This window comes from Tachysurus fulvidraco, chromosome 1 (assembly GCF_022655615.1).
Source record: "Tachysurus fulvidraco isolate hzauxx_2018 chromosome 1, HZAU_PFXX_2.0, whole genome shotgun sequence".
Classification (NCBI taxonomy): Eukaryota; Metazoa; Chordata; class Actinopteri; order Siluriformes; family Bagridae; genus Tachysurus; species Tachysurus fulvidraco.
In genome coordinates this window covers 21,092,500-21,118,090 of record NC_062518.1, presented here as the reverse complement: position 1 = coordinate 21,118,090, position 25,591 = coordinate 21,092,500, and the positions used below count along the sequence as shown (strand labels likewise).

Sequence of the window (25,591 nt, the reverse complement as noted above, 5' to 3'; positions counted from 1 at the left end):
CATGGGTAATTAAGTAAAAATGAGAAAAATCTATTAAGTTAAAAGTTATACTGGATCCAGGCAGGTCAGTACCAGGTAAAAGGTAGTAGATACAGTATGGACATTTAGTCAGTATTTACAGTTGCTTACAAAGGCATTTAGACCTGCTTGAATATTTTTCCCAAGTTTTTTGTATTGTTATCTCCTCGAATGGAAATGGACTTTTTTCTAATGGTTTGTCGTACGTTTTGTTATTTACAAAATGTAAAAGATTTTATTTCATAATTGCACAAACATTTTAAACTAGTTTGGGCATAATCAATTGCCATCAGAAATCATATAATTAGTTCAATGGAGTCTACCTATGTGTGCAATTGGTCAGTGGAATGCCCCATAGTTTGTTCTACCTAAACATACATAAATAAACCAAAATAAGTCTCAATCAGGGAAAAAATACCCATACATCCCATGCTGCACCATTAAATCCATGGTTTAAAAATAGAAAGAATATAGCAAGACCAGCATTGCTTATTAACTTGAAAACACAATAAATATAATGGAACACTGGTGGCAGCATTATGTGTTACTAAGGGAATGCATTGCATTGATGGGAAACCGGTCAGGAATGATTGGTTAAGAATGACTGGTGGTGCCAAATACAGGGCAGTCTTAAAACAAACCTACTCCTGTCCAAGAGACCTAAGGCTGGGGTGGAGGTTTTACCTTCCAACAGGGATATGAGCCTAAGCATACTGGCAATGCTACACTGGTATGTGGTACTAAACCTTATTGAGAAACATAGAACTGTATGTATCTATTCTGACAGATCATGGGCAATTTTTCCAAGAAAAATTGGCAGAAATCTCAGGATCCAGACATGCAAAGCTGTGAATGGAATGAATGCGTGGAATGAATTCTTCTTCAAGGTACTGTACCTCAAAATGATCTGTTCAAAGCATTTCATGAATGAAAAGAGTGACACATTGTGGTAATAACCAAGAAAGGACACAGTTAGATTTTCATTGCCATAGAAATATTAGAAAATGGAGATAGTCAGCAAGGACACCAGCAAGCTGTACTTCAAATTACCCTGAGCTCAAAGCCATGTGTGTTGTCAGGGCCAATTACATAGGAGACTTTGGATATTATTTTCCTAACATCAGCTGTGGATATGATGAGGATATAGTGCTTGTGGGATGTGGCAGCTCAGTGGTTAAGGTGTTTGACTATTGATCAGAAAGTCATTGGTTCGAATCCCAGGTCCACCAAGTTGCCCATTCAGGCCCCCTGAGCAAGGCCCTTAAAACTCAATTGCTCAGGTGTATTTTTGTACATGGTTCAATGCCAAGTTACATATAAAGTATTTTGCTGTTCATACTGGGTTTGTGAAACTCTTGGTAGTTCCAGACAAATATGTTTGTACTGTAATAAAAAAAATATACATTTTTTTTTTGTTAAAATTCAATTTTTGTTGGACTTTTCCCAAGTTATCACTTTATACATAACTGGCAAAGATGGTTCATGAAAACTGGATAACCCTGGATCTTGCTAAGTCTCTGAGCAAGCAGTACTCCTGGCAGTGGGCCAGAATATGAATGATTTACTATTTTCTCAATGTTGGCTTGGTAAAGATAAAAACAGTCACTATTTCTATTTGTGCAAAAGAAAAAACCTATGTTTTCATCAAACTCATTCCTGTATGCATATTTCTGAAAAATACTTAAGTCCATAGTAACATCTGAGATCCGAATGCAGTGTTTCACTGTGCATGTTTAAGTCAACTCTGAAATGTTGTCACAACTAATTTTTTTTTGGTTGCTGCTCTTTGCACTAGCTATGAATTGAAACAACAAAATAAATTGAAAGGTTTTCTTTTCAAATGTACAGAAACACAGTTCCCCAATGCAAATCGTTCACACTTTAACTAATTAGACAGATCCAGGCCCACCGGTGACTGACACAAACAGATATGACGGCTTAGGACAAACCACATGAACTCTCCAAGCCTGAGAGAACTTGTTGACTTCTAGCCACTCCAGGAAGAGACAAGAAGACACAAGGTCATGATGGTGTCACAAACACAGACAGGCTCCAGATGGCACACTAATTGGAATGACTCTTTTCACAAAGTTCTTATCTGACACCTGTTATTTATACTTTCCAGGGCTTTCTAAGGCTGAAGGTCTTACAGTAGACATAATCCAAATTTTACCCTCCATGATGGCTGCTTCCAGGTTTTCTTGAGAACCAGTGATTTTAGACCATACGTGATGTTTCATATATTATTTTGGAATGAAACCAAGACAAATATAGATATGATTAGGGTACACACTATATATTTGCATGAGCAAGAAGTGTATTCTTTAATGTGGCCATGAGTGAGTCATCAGGAATGAAGATCATGGGAGAAACAAAGATTATGCTCATTAACTCAGATTTACAGCATCCTTAGTATGTGCAGTAGTATTTTAAATGGTTAAGGCCCTGGTTTACTGAGTGGTACATTGGGGATTCAAGCCCTAGTACTATTAGTACTTGATCAAGGACCTCCTCTTCTCCAGGGGTGCTTTGTTATGGTTGACCCTGCTAACTGACCCCAGCTTCCTAAGCCAGAATATGTGAATAAAAATATTTTACTGTGCTGCTTCTTCTTTTAGTTACTGCCTAGTTAGGCTTGTGGTAGTTGAAAAAGACTAGGAGCTTGTTTATATTTGTGGATTAGAACCAACTAAACCTATTTGGACTGGTACAGATAATAATTAGGGGAAGTGGTATTTAAAAAAAATCTAAATGTAATGGAGCGAGAGCTGGTTGTTATCATACTCAGTGTTATGGGGCTCTCTGGAGGACATTAAGAGGGGGAACAGAGTAAGGTAGACAGAGGAGGAGGCCATGATCTTACAGTATTACCATTAATTTGATCACAAGGTTGATCAGTGATTAAAACAATGGTACGGAAGTCCTAAGAAGCCATGCATTATTATATTTTTTCTTTCTTGTTTTTGATTATCCATGATGCTCACTTACTGTGCTTTTGCTGGCTCTAGAGTATGTTCTTATGCAGACATCATGAGAAAGTTAAGTTGTGATCATGACAAAACAACTTTTTTTATGTCGAGATAACGAGAAAAAAAGTTCTTTTGTCTTGATAATGAAAAAATTAAGTCTTTATCATGACAAAACAAGAAAGAAACAAATAGAATAACGTGTGGCCTCTTAGGACTTCAATGAAGTATTGTCTTAGTATTTCAATGAAAAATTGATTACTACTCTGGATAACGGTGTCTGATAAATGCCATAAATGATTTTTATAAATTTTCCTCCAGAACATCCTTCATGCTTTTATAATTTTCAAAACACATTGTGTTTATGATTTTCCCATAGCTTTCAATACAAGCTCTTTTCTAATGCAGTGCCGCCCTCTGCTGGTCAATCAATTCACATCACATCACACATATTATAACTTTCACTGAGTAAAGAAATCAGCTTTCACGGATTCTAACATGATTTCTATGTCAGGGTATTGGCTCTTTGCAATAATTCAGCCACATGTCATAGGGCTCCTAGTGGCACACCCAAGACATTCTCTCTTTCCTCTGTCAATCAAATAACACTAGCCAATCAAAAGCTAAATGTGTTTTGCATTATCCTGGCCTGTGATATGACTTTGTGTCATTAGTCCTCTCACTTGTTATTAATGTTGTTGTCGATTTAAAGACTTTCTCCGTGCAGGATGGTGCTTCATTTATGTCTACCCTTTTAAATCATCTGTATCTACCACTGTCATCCTGTAGAGGGCAGCCTGTGGTCTTGCATGTGCCCATATTCAGATGGTGATCTCTGAACTTGCATGCCATAGAACAGGAAATCCCAAAGCTAATTTTGAAAGATTGGGGTTAGTAGGGCTTACATAAAGCAAAATAGTACTGAGAAGTTCAGGGTGTATGAGACAGTTCATATTGTTCTAGGTTGTCTGTGTAACAGATTTGACTGGAAGGTGGATAGAGAGGTCTATTGCCATTTGTCATGCTTGGCAAATTATGTGAAAAGGAACGAAAAGAGAGAGTGAGAGTGAGAGAGAGAGTGTCCTTGAAAAAAGAAAGCAAAGTTGACATCTCCAGTAAGGTCAAGAGAGGAAGGAGAGAATACACGGACAATTTTATCCCACCAAAACTAAATTATCTTTTGTTAATTAACAAATCAAACATTATACATTTGTCCATTTACAGTGGTGCTGTGGTATAATGGTGAACAACTATGGCTAGACATACTGAAAAAATAAAAAAACACACTAGTTAACAAATAACTGAAAATCAAAGTTCAGATATTTGGTTTTTATTGTGAGATCTAAAAATGGTGACTTGTGCAATATTCTTTGACCCAGCATTCTAGTTTGTGTTTCAGAGTCTGGCACTTTATGTCACTTTGAATGTCCACAGGAAGCGGATGTTCGAGTGACACAGCAAACATCTATACATGTTTAATCGCCTTTAGCTGTTTGAAAAAGGGTGATTCATCGGAATGAAAGGAGGTGATTAAGAAATTAGTTGATTTAAGCATTTATAATGGAAGAGAATGATGAAATTTGATGCTTTATGGGAAGTCAATGGAGCTGGTGAAGAAAAGGTGTCATATAGTGCTATGAGAAGGTAGGCAGCTGAATTTTCAATTCATAGAGCCAGATGTACATACACTGATGAGACATAAAAATCTATTTTTGGTCCATTTTACATTTGTGAAATTCAATTTATGAAAGCTATGGCTTATCAATCAAAGTACACCTGGGACCAACTAGTCAATGAGCTCTTTGTGAGCTGGAAATTGATGTTTTAAGCCATTCTGAAATGAAAAAATCCTTGTGAAAAATGTGTTCAAGTTATTGATGAAATGAATACCCATGGGTAAGTGAAATTAAATGTATGTGAAGCGAATTTGTACAGCTGACATGCCACTGGATTATCGCTTGGTTAACCCTTCTACATATAAAAGTGGAATTTTCTTCATGTGTTACCTTCCACACCATACTTTAACCTTAGCTATTTAAGCTCTCCCATATCTTTTGTACACGCAAGGTTCTTTAAGCCTTCCAGGTCTGGATACAGGTCCAAATAGAGGATCTGGATAACCAGAATACGAAAAATACTAAATACTGAAATCCCTTTTTGATCCACTATCACAATATGATCACCACCCAGGCCTGCTTTTTTACACACTTACTAGGGTCTTCACATGATACTTCTTTAATGTGTACCAAAATACCCTGGGGTCTATTGTGTAAAACAGTATGAACATATGCCTGTGCTTCACTTTCTTTTTGTTCATCTTTTTCCTTTGTTGTCTGTCAGCTGTTTATGTCCAGTTGTGGTACGTTTTACATGATAGCTTCATCTCTGATGCAATTCCTTCCATAAGATTGTAGTTAAAGCTTGTTCTTGGTGTTGCAGACCTAGAGGTGATTTGTCGGGACTTGAAGGAAGCTACGGGCTAAACAGGAAGTAAAGAGAGTGGGAACAGCAGCAGCAGACTTGCGGGATGGGGAAAGCTTTATTTACTCAGAGAGAGAGAAAGAAAAACAGAATGTTTGTACATCTTATGATTGTTTATCTTGTTATATCTCCATGTTTTGGTGTGCAACATGACAGACAAAAGCAACCATGATGAATTTAAATTCAGAGTGAAATCCATGTAATCTCTTATTCAATAAGAACTTTTGGGAGTCTCTTGACTCTGATCTACCATGTTTACAATGAAATTTAGAATAGCATAAATAAAAATCACACACATTTTTATTTCAGGGACGAAATCTCATTCATATTGTTGTTGGTAGATTTAATCCTACTATTTAATATCACAACCAACCATCAGCGCTTGTGTGCAATGTCTATTAGCGTCATTTTAACAAAAACAACTCTGAGAGCGCTCTCAGGAGTTTATTGAATCCAGGATGCACCTGCATACAGTCTGGAGGTCATGAGGTCATATGTGTCACTGAGAAGCTCCCAGTCTGAATGCTGCTGTAGATATGTCACTATTTATATCTCCATTCTCTCTGATACGCCACTTTGTCCCAACGGAGAGGAGGAAGTGCAAGAAGGATGCCTCGCTCTTTTCACACTGTATTCACAAAGGCCCCACAGTGGTGAATGAGTTCCCTGTCTCTGTTTCTCACTGTCTGTCTGTCTGTCTCTCTGTCTGTTTTCACACAAACAATTATGTCTAATGGAAACACTTAATGGAAAGGCATTGAACGATTGATCGTTGCGTATTTCCATATTTCCTGCACCGAGACACCTCAAGGACTAATTATAAATATTATAATTAAAAAAACTTGTTAAAAAAATGTTAAATGTCTTTTTTTTTAATAAAAAGAATAGTATAAGTAGTATAAGAAGAATAACACTTCGGGACATGCTGATATTGAATAAGTATTACATTTAGGTTAGTATTGTTGGTATTAGCTTCCCTGTTTTTTGCCCTTTTTCAGTAGAAATGTCCCAACATGTATAATCATTAAGACAAAAATATAAGAATGCTCATGTGATATCAACTATGCCCATTTTTTTAATACTGTAAAAAATGTGCTAGTGCTGGCACATATGAAATAACTAAGCTTAGCTGTATATGTGAATTTATGTATAATTAATATTTATATCATTTAAAAGCTGTTGCAAAATGGCAGTATATAATTCACTATAAACGCCTCCAGACTCATTAGCTGACAGCTGAGGATTAAATCAAAGTCTTCTTTCACATTTGTTTTGGTCCCACAGCGGGACATCACATTTATCCGAAGAACGATTTCGCTGCAACACTGACATAATATATATTACCTGTATTTTTCAGTTCTATCTGTAGTCAAATCCAGAAGTAAACATATTATTTTGTTTCATTTCTAGTGTTTGAGCTAAAGATGTTAAAGGACGCTATTATGGAATACCATCTTCTTGTAATTCTTCTCCTTAGTGCACTTTTCAGTTATTATGAAATGTCCTCTACACACACATACACACACACATGCATGCACAACAGTGCAACATTGTTCTCATTCACTTGGATTTTATTCACATTTTTAAATATACTAATGTTTAGCGGTGTCCTTACATTCCACTGTTTACTGCAGATCTCCCGTTTGATCAGGCAGACAAACCAGCATCAATAATAATAATAATAATAATAATAATAATAATAATAATAATAATAATAATAATAATAATAATAATAATAGAAAAAAGCAGCATCCTGGTTTCAAATAAAAAGCCATTTGGGATGGATTTATCACGTCCATGTGCTTGTATGCACAGTGTCATTTTCATTAAAAAGGAATTACATCCAGATAAATAAAAGAAAACATTGAAATAAACTTGTAACAGGATCTGTATCATAATATTCATAAATCAACCATGGGGAGAATCACACTCACCTTAAAATTAAGGTACACACTCAGGAAAATGACTTAAATTAGATCAAGTTGGAAATGTTTGCTTGGAGTGTTTGTGCTGCATCAGTGCACCTATTGACTAGACTCGTTAATTGGGTCTTAACGTAGTTAGCGGTCGCCCTTGTGCAAAAGGTAAGACCTGCTTGAAACCGTATACGGCTCCGGCTCCAGCTCCAGCTCCAGCTCCAGAGTCTGGCCTCTAAGGTGCCTGGTTTCCTTCTGGAATGTTTTAAGCATTCTTTCGAATGAGCATTCTCAAAGTTCTTCAACTATTTTTGTTTAATGCCAAGCCCTAACATTCAGGGAGAGACTAACAGTGGAGGACACTGCGCCATCCTTACACTCTAACCTCACGGTCCACTCCTTCATACCATCCAAAATCCAGAAAAAATAATGTAGGAAGAAACAGAACAAAAACATCTCTGGTTGTAGCCACAGATTGTAGTGTAAACATTTGCCCTTGGTGGTCTGTTCTTAGGCGATTGAGATGCTGTGTGTGTGTTTGTGTGGATCTGTCCACATCATTGGTATTGGAGGTAATTTTTCAGAGATTGGGGTAAAGGCAAGGTCTCAATCTGTTGCAATCTGTCACGGCCCAGAGCTAGACGTGCTGCTCTCCTACACAGGTCCATAAGAGGCAGGGGCTCAGCTGAAAAAGAAGCAGAGAGAGAGAGAGAGAGAGAGAGAGAGAGAGAGAGAGAGAGAGAGAGAGAGAGAGAGAGAGAGAAATATTAGTTTGTGCTGAAATGTAAACAGTTTTTGGTACATCCTACTCACTTAAAGATCATTTTTGGTGCATCGTTTTAGAATGGATGTTCTGTCGGGCCATCTGACTTAGATAGATGTTGTGTCTGCGTGGGATTGTTGTGGGCATGTTGGCACTTTTTTAGTTGTGTAAATAAAACTAATCAAGGTCAGGCTGTGTAAATAAAGCAGTTTTTCTAATGGTTACCAACCAAATGTGCCTACGAATAGCTGGCAGTTTGGCAATTGGGTTTTTAATGATAAAAATGGCATATAGGAATATTCATTCATTCATTCATTCATCCATCCATCTTGAGTAAGCTATTCATCCTAGTCAGGATTGTGTCAGAACTGGAGGCTATCCCAAGAATACACTCTGATGCTGGTACATCTCAAGAAAACACATAAGGGTGATGAATCCTTGTAATCCATCTGTTTTTAGAAGGTGGCAGAAAACCCACACTGACAACTGGAGAACATGTGAAACTCCACACGGACTGTAACCTAAGCTCAGGATCGAACCACAGACGAGGAAGCTGTGAAGCAGAATACCACCTGCCTACTGGAATAAGTTTGTTATAAATATTTATGTAGGATTATTGCAGTGTCATGGAGCCTGAAGTCCTGATTGTTACCAGTGAAGCTCTGTCAAGTGTTTCACAACTCTAGCCAAAGCCGAACACAAAATAATTCAACACATCTGTTTATGCGTGGCAAGATGGATAGTATTTTCCCGTCACTCCAAATCTCCCGTCACTGAACACCCTTCCACTCCAACTGACAGAGTTTTTGAATAATTGATACTACTTGCCAATGGAGACAGTTCTTCCAAATGATACTTCTGTTACCCATCTGGCTATAACCAGACACCATGTGCCTTACATGCTCCCTCACTGCTACCGACAGCTTCAGCTAACTGAGACTAATCAAACGTTACAGAGAATGATGTAGGATTGTTAGTAAATGACGTGTCATGCTTTTTCACATCTGACATCTCAGAGTGTTAATGTGTTCTGCATGGCATGTTGTCAATTTGCTTCCAAAATGTGAAGCCAGGGAAAGGACTGAATCAGCTAGAACAATCATGTACCTCATACTACATAATGGTGGATGATATAAATCTGTTTGCTCATGCAGTTAGGTGTCATTGTCTCAGCAATTGCTAACACATCTGTGTGCTTCTCAGAGGTTCTCAACTGAAATCCAATTCAATTTAAGATGTTGGACATGGGGGGGATTGCATGGTGGATTAGTGGTTAGCACGTTTGCCTCACACCTCCAGGGTTGGGGGTTCGATTCCCACCTCCACCTTGTGTGTGTGAAGTTTGCATGTTCTCCCTGTGCCTCGGGGGTTTCCTCCGGGTACTCCGGTTTCCTCCCCCGGTCCAAAGACATGCATGGTAGGTTGATTGGCATCTCTGGAAAATTGTCCGTAGTGTGTGAGTGTGTGAGTGAATAAGAGTGTGTGTGCCCTGTGATGGGTTGGCACTCTGTCCAGGGTGTATCCTGCCTCGATGCCCGATGACGCCTGAGAGGCACAGGCTCCCCGTGACCCGAGAAGGTTGGATAAGCGGTACAAATCGAATGAATGAATGAATGAATGAATGAATGAATGAATGAATGAATGGATGAATGAATGAATGTTGGACGTAAAATAAAAAAGTGGTTCTCTTTAATCTTTTACCACAAGTTAATTCTAAAGATTAATATCTTATAGTTAGTGGGTTCAAAGTTGGAATTTTCCTTTAAATGACATCATATTAAATGTCCTGGATGATATTAGCGCTAATATTTTTGTTGTGAAGGTCTATATTAAGGCTGGTTGGAATCATAAGTTTGGACATTATTAATACAGGATCCATGCATTCATGCTAGCAGTGACTGATGAGGTAGTCATATTCCATCGCAAGCCTCGATACCCATTATCATTTACGTCCTACTGTACCTCTCCTCACAGTAAAACACTCAGGATTACTTTTCTACACCATACAAACAAGTACAAGACCCTGCTGGCTTCAAGGTTGGCTTACCAAATTAGATAAGACACCAGTATTTATGCAAAAGAGGGAAAATGCATGCCAAAGATATGAAATCAATATACACGGTAATATATACAGCCTGCTGTGATACGGTTGGTATAAACAAAAAAGCAAAAGTTTCCTTGTAGCACTAGATGAAATGGATGTGATTCTCAAAGCATGCCAGTTTTTGTGTCCAAAATAAATTCTCGGTTCTTTAGACTAAAGTTATTCAATTTATCAGATTATGCAACAAGTTATGTGTTTTTGATCACAAACTTTGGTTTTCAGATTTTTCTTTTGTAGATCGGTCTAGCGCCAGATTTTTTTATTATTTTTTTTTATTGTCTAGGGCTATTAAAAACAGACTTTTGGCTTTAAACCTGAAAAAATAAATCAGGGAAATAAAATGCAGACTTTTTTATAAAAACATCCAGAAAATAATGAAGTTTTTTTTTTCCTTTGCTGTCAAATGCTATGCAGTTTTTTTTAATTAATTGCTTACTCTCTTCTCTCATAATTGCTAATCATTCTAATACATTATTATGTTGACAAAACTGTAATGACTTTGTAATGAATTTGTAACTAATATGACAAACATTGCGCTGTCACTGACTTATGTTGTGTTGTCTGAACAGGTCCTTAAAACCGTATGCTAAAATTCCTAAACCAAGACAATTATTCAAGAACACAAAACCTCAATAGTTTATACATAAATGTTGTTCTTTCAGATGCTCCGTGTTTGAGGTCACATCCATGGATGAGATGGTGAGCAGATTTGATGTAGCTCACGTTTTGGGGCTGGTACTGAGAGGTAGCTCTTCAATGGCTGGGTTAGCTTCCTGCCTGAGAATCAGACCCAATGAGAGCGTCGGATCTTGCTTCTGGGCCACCAGGAAACTAGACTATACATAAATACACTCTTAATACACAAGCACGTATTTGAACAGCACCCAAAATCCAACAAGCACTCAAAATCCAAGCAGGTTTTTTTTTTTTTTTTTTTAACTGTACTAAACATATAGTACAGACCAAAAGTTTTGGACAGACCTTCTCATTCAAAGAGTTTTCTTTATTTTCATGACTATGAAAATTGTAGATTCACACTGAAGGCAGCAAAACTATGAATTAACACATGTGGAATTATATACATACATAACAAAAAAGTGTGGAAAAAAATGACCCCAAACACACCTCCAGGCTGTGTAAGGGCTATTTGACCATGAAGGAGAGTGATGGGGTGCTGCGCCAGATGACCTGGCCTCCACAGTCACCGGACCTGAACCCAATCGAGATGGTTTGGGGTGAGCTGGACCTCAGAGTGAAGGCAAAAGGGCCAACAAGTGCTAAGCATCTCTGGGAACTCCTTCAAGACTGTTGGAAGACCATTTCAGGTGACTACCTCTTGAAGCTCATCAAGAGAATGCCAAGAGTGTGCAAAGCAGTAATCAAAGCAAAAGGTGGCTACTTTGAAGAACCTAGAATATGACATATTTTCAGTTGTTTCACACTTTTTTGTTATGAACTAAATGTTCTCTTTGAATGAGAAGCTGTGTCCAAACTTTTGGTCTGTACTGTACATCCGATGGGATAATCAGGCTTCAGAACCTCCGAGAACAACAGGAGTGTATAGGTCCAGAATTAACACTCTTCACAAATCTCAGCATTTATATGAACCTTGAGAACATCATGATTCAGAAAGTCATCTCAGTGATGAAACACACAGTCTGGCCAGTCTCTGACCTGCAGCTTCGACACAATAAAGGCATGGTACACCAGATGGGAAGCTTAGACTTGAAAGTAAACATAGAGGACGACACATGAAACCTGCTAGAGTGAGACCATCCGACAGACGCTCACCCACGACTACAACATGTGTTGTGCTGTAGAACTCTGAACAGCATGACAATGGCACAAGCAAAATATTTTTGCCAACCAAGTATTAATGGTATAAATGGACTAGTGGACTTTGGTGCACAGACTCTTATATCCCCACCAGCCAGCACTGTCTGGCAGCATGGTCCCATAGATCGTGACAAAGATCTGTCTCTGTCTTCTTAGCCCATAAATGCCAAGAATGTTCTTGAGATAAAGAGATTGTCATTAAACAGAAAAGGGAGCAAACTAGCTCTCACCTGATTCAGGTCTGACTCATATGGTATTCATTGAGTCATTTGGACATCAAGTGCATCCTTCCACATCGTTCCCTGAGGCTATTAGTGCCTTGCAAAACGCACTGACCTCAAAGTCTCAACTCTCCTGCTCTTCAGAAATGTCTTTACTGAAAGCCATGGCAATATTTTGAAAAGCAGAAAATGAAACAACTCTGACTGACGATGAGCACATTTTTATTACCTAGCAGAAAGCCTTTGGGTCAAAAACAAATAATTGAATTATTTACAAAGAATCTAAGCAGATGTGTGACTAATAATGCCATTCAATCAAGTACTTGGCTTGTAATATTCTAATTAAGTCAAATCAGTCAAGTGAAAGTAAATAAAGCAAGATGTTTACTTTTGCCTCGAAAAAAAAATAATTGGATGGTTTTGCATTTTCTTGGCAAATCGACAAGCTTATATTTAGAAATTCAAATGGTTATAGCTAGCAAATTGCTAAACACTTCGGGATGCATGGTTATTGAAAAATAATGGTCAGGTGGGTAACAGAACAACTCTCAAGGAAACACTTGAGCTGAGTTGCTCACAAACTTCATGCCTAGATGAACTAGTTAAAATATGCTGCATTTTTTATATATATTTTGCTGGATTCTACACAACTACAAACAGTCCAGATGCTAAAGTAAAGAGATACGATTAGTAGTTACCACGTTTGCCTCACACCTCCAGGGTTGGGGGTGGAGTTTGCATGTTCTCCCCGTGTCTCTGGGGTTTCCTCCGGGTACTCCGGTTTCCTCCCCCGGTCCAAAGACATGCATGGTAGGTTGATTGGCATCTCTGGAAAATTGTCCGTAGTGTGTGAGTGAATGAGAGTGTGTGTGTGTGTGTGTGTGCCCTGTGATGGGTTGGCACTCTATCCAGGGTGTATTCTGCCTCGATGCCCGATGACGCCTGAGATAGGCACAGGCTCCCCACGACCCGAGTATAGTTCGGATAAGCGGTAGAAAATGAATGAATGAATGAATTAGGAATTAAATACATTGTCAGCTGTTAGCAAAAGGTTTTTACAGGACTCAATAATTCAGTCAGTAATGCTAAATCAGGCAATTCCAGACATAACATTTTTTCTTAATTGTTACAAACTGGAATAGAGTTTTTTAATATGCAGTTTAGAGATGCCCAGACAGCCAAGATTTTTTTCTCACACTCCTAACAAGCCAAAACCAGAAACTACAAAGACTACGAAGAATGAAGCCGTGTCATGGTATAATGGTATGGCTGTAAACCATGAAAATGGGAGAATATATGTAATAATGGAAGAAAAGTGTTATTACTGGGTACCTTTAAAATGTGACTACCCAAAAATAGACCAAAACATGACAAAGTGTGCTGTTAAATCCATATAATCAATGACTTTTCCATACTATTCCACTCGTATTTCAGAGGCACGGTAAATAGCTTTGTCATACTGACAGGACATCCGGAGAGAAATGTAGTAAATTACGTGACTCCAGGGCTAGAACGGATAGTCCTCTAATGGAAGGATTCATCACCTAGCCAGACCAGAGTGACACGTTCAGATATCTCTGTGTCTGTGTACAACAAACAAGCCAGTTTTACTACTTGGGTGGAATATAACGCTTCAAATATTGGGAAGGCTTTTTGGAGTACACTGAGGATAATGGATGAACAACTTCTAGAAAACCTCTGCTCTGTTTCATGCAACTTCCAGTTGGTCATTTGACAATTGGACGAATAAAAGATACAAAGAAAACCTAGACAGATATTCACATGAATACACACGATTGCTGCCCACAAATTCTCAGAAGCCTAACCAAAATGGAGCTAAAGACTTGTTATGTTTATTAGATCATTGTGAGGAAAATTATACTTTATCCTTATCATAATCACAAACATTGTTGGAGTTAAGGGAGTTTAGAAAATGGCTCTAAACTGTATTAAATAAGTAAATGTTATGGTGGCATAGAAAGTCATCTATAATGCTGATGTTACTCAAGCTAGATGAATAACACCAACTCGTATCTTATTATAAAAACCAACCAGTTAAAGGACAGTTTTCCAGAACTATGATTTGATGTGAGAGTATGAGGGTAAGAAAAGGTAATGAAGACGGTGTTTGTGTTGGTGGTGGAAGTATTAGGTTTGATAATGGGCTAGCAAAATATTTCAGCTAATCTAACAATGATCAAACGGATGGTGTACAGTTTACAGCAACTTTCCTAAAATTGCATGATTCTGGATCAAGTGTGGGGGGGGTGGGGTACACGGTGACTTAGTGGTTAGCACGTTCGCCTCGCACCTTCAGGGTTGGGAGTTCAATTCCCATCTCCGCCTTGTGTGTGTGGAGTTTGCATGTTCTCCCCGTGCCTCGGGGGTTTCCTCCGGGTACTCCGGTTTCCTCCCCCGGTCCAAAGACATGCATGGTAGATTGATTGGCATCTCTGGAAAATTGTCGTAGTGTGTGAGTGTGTGAGTGAATGAGAGTGTGTGTGACCTGCGATGGGTTGGCACTCCGTCCAGGGTGTATCCTGCCTCGATGCCCGATGACGCCTGAGATAGGCACAGGCTCCCCGTGACCCGAGAAGTTCGGATAAGCGGTAGAAAATGAATGAATGTATGAATAGATCAAGTGCTATTTTCCAAACATAATAAAATAACAGCCATATTATTGGAGTTCTTATCACTTTGATGACGCTCTGTGCTGCTGAGGATGGTCCCACGTGGACATCCTGGAGATATGTGGGATTGTTGTAGATAATATCACTTACAGAAACCACAGAGCTGGCTTAGGACTGCATGTGACAATGTCTATTATGAAAAGTGCTATAAACAATAATGTGTTGAACCTGAGTCGCTCATGTTGCATAATCATTGTAGTCCAAACACTTTACAGCAATTTCTTTTCCATGTACTTAGAATTTCAAAGTTATTATTCGTGTATACAAAAAAAATATGATTCACTGTGTGTATAATTCCAAGCAGCAAGCCTTACTTTATAGGTCTTCAAATGACTCATTGGTTAAATCTGGAGGTTCTTTGTCTGAATGAATGTGACGTTTTCCATGACTGTTATGTTTTTGAGTATATGCTTATGTGGGAGTGCATTAAAAAACATGTTCTTGTAGCTTGTTCTTGCATCTCATCCATCTGACACATAATTAATGTGACTTCATCCTCCCTGATTGCTTACATTTGTCACTAAGCATCTATCTCTTACACATACACATATCCTAGTCCAATATAAGATACACAGTCGTCTTTTAAATGTGTAAGGCATAACATTCGTACAGTAAACTGGTAGCATTGGTAGAAACCCTGACAGGGTGGTAAAGCAAGTTTGGGTTTTATGTGCAGTTTCTCTCCCTACAACATATTTTGCATAGCATAAAGTTATGTATTATGCACTATTAGATTGCGACTCACACTCAGACAAATCTCAGCACATATTATTCATCGGTAATGCCTTTATACGTCTGCGAGTAGGCGCTGTTTCTGCTTAGTTAGCAGAGCAGCACCTGTGGTATTGCACTGTCCTGTACTGCTATGTAATTCATAATCCATGGGTGATGATTTATGGCTGGATTTTGGATGCATGTTTCATGAAGGTGTGAATTGGCAAATAAAAAAATGATAGAGGATTCACATATACCACAAAAACACAGGTTTAATTTTTGTACAAAGCCTCTAGGGTGGGTGTTTTTATAATACAAAGCCTGACCAAAGAGTATTATATTGAGAGCACAGAGTGATATTTGGAGTATCTTGTGGCCAAAATGTAATAATTCAGACATATATAGTAACATGAATTGAACATTTTATATGTGGTGGGTATTTCCTACCTAATACCTAACATTCATTCATTCATTCTCTACCGCTTATCTGAACTTCTTGGGTCACGGGGAGCCTGTACCTATCTCAGGCTTCATCGGGCATCAAGGCAGGATACACCCCGGACGGAGTGCCAACCCATCGTAGGACACACACACACACTCTCATTCACACACACACTAGGGACAATTTTTCCAGAGATGCCAATCAACCTACCATGCATGTCTTTGGACCGGGGAAGGAAACCGGAGTACCCGGAGGAAACCCCAGAGGCACGGGGAGAACATGCAAACTCCACACACAAGGCGAAGGTGGGAATCGAACCCCCAACCCTGGAGGTGTGAGGCAAACGTGCTAACCACTAAGCCACCGTGCCCCCCTAATACTTAACATGTACAGCTAAATATTTGTTGAAAATGGACAAAAATGTACTGAGAATTGGAGTATCACATAGTATAACTATTTCACAAACACCATTATCATTCCATGATTGAGGTAAAATGTAATATTACCAAATCATACACTTGGGTACTTAAGATATCTCATTTCTCTCAATTAACAAATTGGCTAAATATTACTCAGAAAAAAACAAACAAAAAACAATCACAAAATCACAATTCCAGCTCTGAGGCAATGGCTGTGAAATGATTTATGTATTTTAAATAAATTCCTCCTCGCGTATTAAGTGATAATGAGTTATAGGAGTGACAGTTAGTGTGTCGCTAATGATGTACTTCTAGTTAGTGTGAATTCTTCCGGGAGGTGCAGAACCACACACGAATTTATACAGATTTTTTTTTCTCTCATTAAAACCAGGAAAAGTGCCTGGCAAATTCAAATTGGTGATATCCTGCTGACAAAGCAGTGAGTTGCGAAGGGGGATTTGAAATAATGAGCGACACTTTGAAAAAAAACGGTGCAAAACCCTGCAGAGTCTTGCCTGGCAAGTGGACCAAACTTTTTGTAATCTAGGGAAGAAAGGGGACATAAATGCTTCAAATATTTGTAGTGATGTGAGAGCATGTGGCTGAGAAATGGTAGTGAGGATGGGTTTGATGATGGAGCAGCAGAACCATTACAGCAAACCTAACTATGATCAAACAGATCAGTATTTATTTTCCAGCGACTTGTCCAAAACCGCATGATGCTGGATCAAGTGCTATTTTCTAAGCATAATGAGATAACAGCCATATTGGATTTCTCATCACTTGGATGCTGCTCTCTGCTGCGGAGGAACATCCTGGAGATACGTGGGATTGATTTGGATTGTACCAATAGAAACCATGGAGATGGTTTTAGGACTAAAACTGAAAATGAACATTTTCACACTCAAATCTCAATAAATGAAAAACTTCAAGAAGATTTGTCTTAAATTTCAATTCATTAAAATTCATTTCCTGGTTGCACAATTGCACTTTTTATCCATCGCACTATCCGGTTTCCTCTAACGGTTTCTTCATAATATCTTCTCATGGTGTTTTTCCTTGTCATCGCCATCAGCCCTGGCTTGCTCATGCTTTATTGTAAAAAACGCAAAAACTGAATTCGATTGAATTTTGTTGAATTAAACCAGATTTGCAGCAAATGATAGACTAAAACACAACTAACAATACTCCTGCAGTGATATACTAGAAAACACTAGACTCTAATTATATGTTTATTTCAATCGTTTTATTAGAATATCATTATATAAGTCGCTTTATTTCTTATCGTACCTTTCTTCTTCAGTCTGCATTTTCTATCCCTTATGTATTTTATGATAAATGCTTTGTCTCACACACTTCTCTCACACAATTAAAAATTAGGTTATTGCTTACATACTGACATTAAACTCCATTAAACTTAATTTGCTGATTCTTGGTGGCATGAGCTAGATTCGGAGGCCAAAAAAAATCTATATTAAAAAGAAATATTGTAATTATACCGTAATCCTTGAGTGACAGCCTCATACACAGAATACTAGACAGCCATAATAACAGCGTATTTGACACCGCCAACACAGAAATGGTGTGTGGGTGTTTTTTTTTTTTCAGGAAAGCCATAATTTCAAAAAAGCCATCATCTACTCTTTCCACACATGTACACACACACACTTGGCTGTAGATTTAGAGAAATATTATAGATCCAGGTGCTAGCACTCTCTCTCTCTCTCTCTCTCTCTCTCTCTCTCTCTCTCTCTCTCTCTCTCTCTCTCTCTCTCTCTCTCACTCACACACACACACACACACACACACACACACACACACACACACACACACACACACACACACACACACAGACAATAGATAACACAGATGCTGAGATGGAGTTTAAAGTTTACCACACATCCAAGCTGAGAATGCAGCATGCTGGCAAACATACAACACATAATCTAAAAAAAAAAGGCTGATTCTTTCTCTTGTCCTTTCTTCTCTCTTCAGCATTTTTCTTTCTTTTTTTTTTAAACAATACTCTTTAGCCTTGTCTCTTCTTTCCGGTTCATATGTCATAAATTTTTGTCTCTTTTTCATCTTCTCACTTCTATATCAAGTACCTGATTTCCCCTCCACCCCAGACATGAGTCATTTAATTTGAGTCAGATGAGTCATTTAGTCTCACTCCTTTCGTCTTCTTGTTTATCCTTCTCCATGGGGGAAGGAATCTAAATTAAGCTTCCACTATCTCTCAGGGAAAGCACAACACAGTAGGAGAAAAAGGAATGAGGAGGGAGTGGGAAACCTTCACCTCATACACACAATTTAAAAGGATATTATTTGGCTACATATGGCAGCTTTCTCTGGCGCTTTTTTCAGCTTTACCATACGAACAAAACCATTGTACCACAGCGATGTTGAATTCTCAATGCTGATCGTTCAGACGTGATGGAATAGATTATACATTCTATATTATATTCTACAGGTTATAGATTTTCTATAACCTCACAGTCGCTATGGGTTTATATTAGTGCTCTCTTTATTAATGTGGGCAGGCGTGGCCTAATGGTTAGAGAGTCTGACTCGTAACCCGAAGGTTGTGGGTTCGAGTCTCGGGCCGGCCGCAACTGAGGTGCCCTTGAGCAAGGCACCGAACCCCCCAACTCCCCGGGTGCCGCAGCATAAATGGCTGCCCGCTGCTGTGTGTGTGCGCACTTTGGATGGGTTAAATGCAGAGAACGAATTCTGAGTATGGGTCACCGTACTTAGCCGTATGTCACATCATTATGTTGTCGTTTATATAGTAACAACTTGTTCACAGGTTTAATATTTACGGAAACAAATATAATAATATAATTAATATTTACGGAATCTACGTATCGTCTTACCCTAATAAACAGATTTTATGTTACTTTATAGAATGTAACAAAATTAAACAAAATAAAATGTTTAATTGTTGATATTATGAAGTTTCTGTGACATTTTCTAATCCTTGGTGGAAGGAATGTTTGGCTGTAAGTATGTTTTTCCGCCACAGGAAAGTCTTCAGGACCGAGGACCTTGAGCTGTCTGATGTCATAAATGAGGGTTCTTTTTTCTTTTTCTTTTTACTTTCTTTCTTTCTTTTTTTTAATTTAACAGGATCGATCAAAAATCTGAATACACACATCCTGCATGAACCCTTTTATAATATTTATTGCAACTCATAAATATTTGAGCAGACTTCCTGGAATCCAAAACACTGCCCAAGGTTGTCCCCAAGGTTGTATTCAACAAACAGTACAACACAATCAATACATTTTAATTTTGATTACTATTATTGTTTTAAAAAGGAATCAGCATAATTTTGCATGGTGTGATTCTGAGCTCAGGTTACTGCTGGTGTATAGTTTCGCATGTTCTCGCTTGGTTGGTTTCCGTTTTCCTCCCAACTCACAAAAACCTGGTGGAAAGTAAACTCGCTACTCCAAATTGCCAGCATGTGTGAGTAACTGTGTGAATGTGTATGTGCATGATGCCTTGCCAGTGTGTAGTCCCGTCTCACGTCATTTGGAATCCAACCAGCATCAAGTGACATGCCTGTTTTGCTAGCATTAGAGCTATAAAATATCGATTTCATAACAGTCTCTGTTTTAACACCATCTATTATAAATTCATTTCTGAAAATGTTATGAAAAACCGATAGCTGATTGTCCATGCTAGTGATTTTGTCTGCCTTTGAAATTGTAATCTTATATTCAATAAAAAAAATCTTCTTCTTTAAATTATAATTATAAAAAAGAATTTTACATTTAAATTCATATTTATACTTAATGATAAAGCCAAGGGTCACGCTGGTGAGGAAAAACTACCCGAGATGATACAAGGATGAAACCAGGCTCAAAAGGGAACCCATCCGCATCTGGTTGACACCGGATAGAGTGACTGTATTGGAATAATTTCCTTATGAACTTATGAATATGAGCATCAACGTATTTTTTTTTATTAAATATACCATATTATCTAAAATGTAACTAGTTACTTAGGAAGAAGCTTGCTATTTTGAAATGTACTGTATGGTAGTGCTTAAATGTTATTTATTGTTATATCGTAGCTGTCGGGCGGAAACCTCTTATGTCCAAATTTTGTCAATTTCAGATTTTTTCACATATCGATGCTATTGGTCAGTCCCCATGTGGGTCTGTCATTTTTACAAGTTATTAACCAATCTAAAGTCTTGAAAATAGCTTTAGCGCAAATCTCTTAACTCCATTGGACACTTCAACTGTCCACCTCTTCTTAACTCCGTGGGAGAGCTTCGCGGCATATTTCTCCTCAAGATTAAGAGTCACAACGAATCAACACGTCTTCTGAGGTAAATGTCTTCAAAACACTGGGCTCAAAGAAAAAAAAAATCTTGACTGCCGCTAGTTCTGGTGCTCTTCTGAAAACAAGAATTTAGGGCAAGACAATTCACTGCAATGCAGACTAAATCCTGTGCAATGCAGATAAGATCCGGCGTTTTTTTTTTCTTTTTTTTTTTCTGAAAAATAATGATTTTGGAGATACGAGGATTCCGCCCGACAGCAACGATATAAATATTTTTAGCATAAATAAGGTTTATTTACAAGTAAAAACATTTGGAACTTTTGGAATTTGGCAGAAAGACTAAGTCATATCTAGACCAATTTTATCATTAATAATTATATATCAGATTTGTAAATTATATGAAAAAAGGTTACTTGAGATAGATTATTTTACAATGATATAGAAGACCTAATCACCTAAACAGAGACCACCTTCTTCATTATATGTAAAAAAAAAAACGAATCCTCCAACTTTTTTTAATGCTATTTTTAGTGACCCTAGAATTGCTATATTCATCCACTTTATTCTCCACCTCCACCTCCACCTTTTTCACTGTTATAAAATCACTCCCATGTTATCTGAAAGGAAAGAATGGTTGAAAATTGTTTCAAATGCTTGCTAATGAGCTAGACAGTTCAATACCACCCAACCTACATCATGCCCTTTTTAACAACTAGAACTCTTCGAAGAAAGTTAAGTTTAGGTCACAATTGGTTCAGATTTTATTATAGATAGTTGTAGATACTATATTACAGTATATTCATTTGGAATTCCTAAAGCTTTATCTTTTTTTTTAGAGGGCAGTTTAGCATTTCAAGTATTTTTCACCAGCAGCATGTCTAGAATTGTAATCTAGAGATTAATCAGAAGATTTCACTTCTTCATACCATTCTTAGTGTTTTTTTTTTATGATCATTGATGGTACTAATGCACTTGTTTCCACACAAAAAAAGTGTCTCATTATCTCATAGGTAACAGGCCAGGAGAAGCAACTTTAACTAAATATGTGTGTAATGTACCTTCTCTGTGTGAGAAGCTTGAAAGAATAAAATGTTTGCACTGAAAAGTCACCTGAGAAAACACAATATGATTCACATTGCTGTTTTTAGCCCTAGGTTTTCCCAGGGCAGGTGATACACTAATTTGCCCTTGGTTTCTTCAAGCTGAAACCGTGTTACAGGTCAAACATATTGCTGTAATCAATTTTTTTCAGAAGCTGTATGGCCAGATGGAAGAAATTTGCTTGTCATCACTGTTAAAGATAGTATATAGAAAAACCTACAAAAATACATATTATTATTATTACTTTAAATCTTAGACCTAATCGTATAAAGATTTTTTCAGTGAATAAAATCAACCCAATTATCAAACCAAAATGCTAATGGGATTCTGGCCTTCAATCCAAAATATGTTGAAATTTGTAACATGGCAGCCACATGCCAATAAAATCCTTGTGGGCAGAGATTAGTTTACTTAGATCTGACAAGGACTCTGAGGCTCCGAGGAAGTATTTAAAGATTGTGGCATGTTCACCTTCAAATAACATTTTCTCAAAATCTGTATGTTGGATTCAGCTGAATTTTGGTGTACAGCACCTTTGTTCCATACTTTAAGAGTGTTTTTTAATAATGACCAGGTTGCTGAAAAAAATCCTTCAGAAACCTCAGCTATTAAACGTAGTAGCATGTTATGTGGATGATAATGTTGATGAAATTGATTGATTGTTTTTCACCCTAAAATTTTTCCTTTTTTCCATAAACATTAATAATGGAGCTGTGGGTTGGAAAATATTAAATCAAGTTAAGATAATTCCTCATGATATGATACAAAGATTACAACAAAGTGACTTAGGACTGTATTTTGATTGAGATGCGTCCAAAAGAAAAACGTATTTCAGCAATGTTTATAGTCTGGAAAAATAAAATAATTTTTTTTTCAAGCAGCAAGCTGTTATTGACTAAACATGATCTGGTTGAGTGTTTAATGTTCTAAACTTAATGACAAGTGATTTATAAATACCTACCAAGGTTACTTTGGAAAAATGTGGCTTTGGAGGCAGCTGCTTTTAAAATCCCTTCAAGCATGACAGCCGAACCTAATTTAGCACACAGGACAATAAGCCAGAGACTTGGTCATTGAAAGGATAGTGTCCGATGAACCAAAAACAATTTTGTTCCCAGATATTGGACAAACCAGTTGGGAAAGAAAAAAAGCATAATGTTGCTGCACTGTGGGGAGACATTCAAGGGATTAGAAAGACCTGGTTCACCTAGATTGCAGATCATGTAGCAGGAGGCCAGGCAGAGCAAAGTGGAGAGAGAATCAATCAGACAGCAGAGAGAGAGAGAGAGAGAGAGAGAGAGAGAGAGAGAGAGAGAGAGAGAGAGAGAGACTGGCGCCCAGTAGTACACGGTAAGACTGTTAGGCCCTTCATTGATTCATTAGTCCTTGATCCACTGTTTCATTTCCATCTCCCCATCACCAGCACAAAGCTTTTAAGGACAAATGCTGATTCGCTGAAATCTTTAGCTGAAGTGGAGGAAGGCGAGGAAGCCAAAGCAGACAGAGCAGATGTCTCTATCAGAATTCCCACGCTATCGCTCCCACTAAACACTCGAAGGCGTGAAGTTAAATTTGGACCTAGAGATGGAGAGTTGCAAAAAAAAGAAAAAAAAAACCCCGAATAAGTTCTGCAATAAGTTTCCTCTCTGCAGTTGTATTAGTATTAGCTCAGTTGTGATTTGTTTAATGCCTCCAATGGGAGTATTTGGATCCTCTCAGTTCTTTTATATTCTCAACTCATGTAGCTTTAAATGTAGCCATCAAGTTTTACAATCCCTGCTCAAATCACCATCAATTATTTAAAAGCACACTGTTGACAGTCTTATTCCTGAACGTACATTACAGGATTGTTTTAATGGACCAACAAAGACAAGTGGAGTCCTGCTAGACCAAAACCCAGTCCAGAAGGAATTTCAGACCAAATTGCAGGTTAGATCCAAAAGCTGATTCAATGATGGGTTTATAGATCGCTACAGGCAATATGCCTCTGTTGTCAACTCTGAGAGCAAAGCACATTCTGTATAGCTCAATTTCAGGTAGACAGCTCCATGGATACGTCGTCTTTCCCCAAAGTTAGCAGTTGTCACCGTATTTCAGTGTCTATTCATCTTCAAGTGCAAATGAGCATGGGACCTCACTCACTCAGTCACTCATTTTCTACCGCTTATCCGAACTACCTTGGGTCACGGTGAGCCTGTGCATATCTCAGGCGTCATCGGGCATCGAGGCAGGATACATCCTGGATGGAGTGCGAACCCATCACAAGGCACACACACACTCTCATTCACTCACGTGATCACACACTACGGACAATTTTCCAGAGATGCCAATCAACCTACCATGCATGTCTTTGGACCGGGGAAGGAAACCGGAGTACCCGGAGGAAACCCCCGAGGCACGGGGAGAACATGCAAACTCCACACACACAAGGCGGAGGTGGGAATCGAACCCCCAACCCTGGAGGTGTGAGGCAAACGTGCTAACCACTAAGCCACTGTGCCCCCCATAGAGTGGGACCTGTTAAGGGCAATTATTATGGAATGAATTAAGAAAGATGAAAGTGACGTGACATACGGCTAAGTACGGTGACCCATACTCAGAATTTGTTCTCTGTGTTTAACCCATCCATAGTGCACACACAGCAATGAACACACACACACACTGTGAACACACACCCGGAGCAGTGGGTAGCCATTTACTCTTGCTCATTATTTGCATCAGCCCACCCCAATATAATGGGCTGGAAATGGACCTGCACTAAAGTAGAGTTCGGACAACTGGACAGACTAAAGAACTAAAGTCTGCTCTGATGACTTGTGAAATATTTTGAACTAAAAAGAAAGAAGTCCAGTTGATTAAAGAAATGATACTGTGTACAATTAACTCAATATTTCCAACCACCGACTAAGAAAAACAAAGAAATTTTGGAAAGTCAATATATCACATCACTAAATGAGTTTATATTTGTATCTACTTTAGATCAATCAACACAAGACACATTAGTTGGTAAAATTAGCAACACTGTAGAACGGCATCCGTGTAATTTGCTGGAATTTGCTGAGCTTGAATCTTCCCACTTCTGAAAGTCAAATACAAACAGACATGTGTGCAAAATGTAACCAGAACGTATTTGTGAATGTGAACTAAATCTTATAAATATTCAATATTCCTATGCAAATCATTCGTTGTGGATTTTTTCTCTCAAAGAATGGTGGAAAAGTAATAAACACAGACACATCTTAGCCCCAGCACAGCCTTGACACGAGTTAAAAAGGCTCCTGCTGTGAAAGTTGTTCGATTCCACATCCCATACCAGAGCTCTTTCCATTGCTTTCAACAATCGACGCTTGCCTCAGCTTTGTTTCCTCCAGAACAGAGAAATAAAGCTGACGTGCTGACAGCTCATAAACAAACGCATGTGTATCACCCCCCCAAAAAAACCAACTGCTGGTGGTGGAGCAGATTTGATTTCGAAGTGCTTTTCGTTCTCAACACGCTTCGCTACAGTGTAATCTGTTTCTATTACACAGAAGCACTCCAAGTCCAAGAAGAGTTTAAATGCAGAGTGTTATAGCGTGACACATTTGTTCTAGAAAAGCATTCTTTTCCCCATTAACATTCCTC

At 38.2% G+C, this 25,591-nt stretch overlaps 1 protein-coding gene across 2 annotated transcripts in view; it reads right to left on the bottom strand.

The window, feature by feature from the left end:
• Window positions 1-6,775: 6,775 nt before the first annotated feature.
• spsb4a (splA/ryanodine receptor domain and SOCS box containing 4a) overlaps window positions 6,776-25,591 on the bottom strand; it is a 32,640-nt gene continuing 13,824 nt past the window's right edge. Inside the window, exon 3 of one of the 2 annotated variants that reach the window (XM_027148712.2) lies at window positions 6,776-8,066. In XM_027148712.2, the coding sequence (XP_027004513.1) occupies window positions 7,939-8,066 (128 nt within the window). In that variant the 3' untranslated portion in view covers window positions 6,776-7,938. The remainder of the gene's footprint in view (window positions 8,067-25,591) is intronic. The other variant, XM_027148711.2, reaches the window with a different exon arrangement.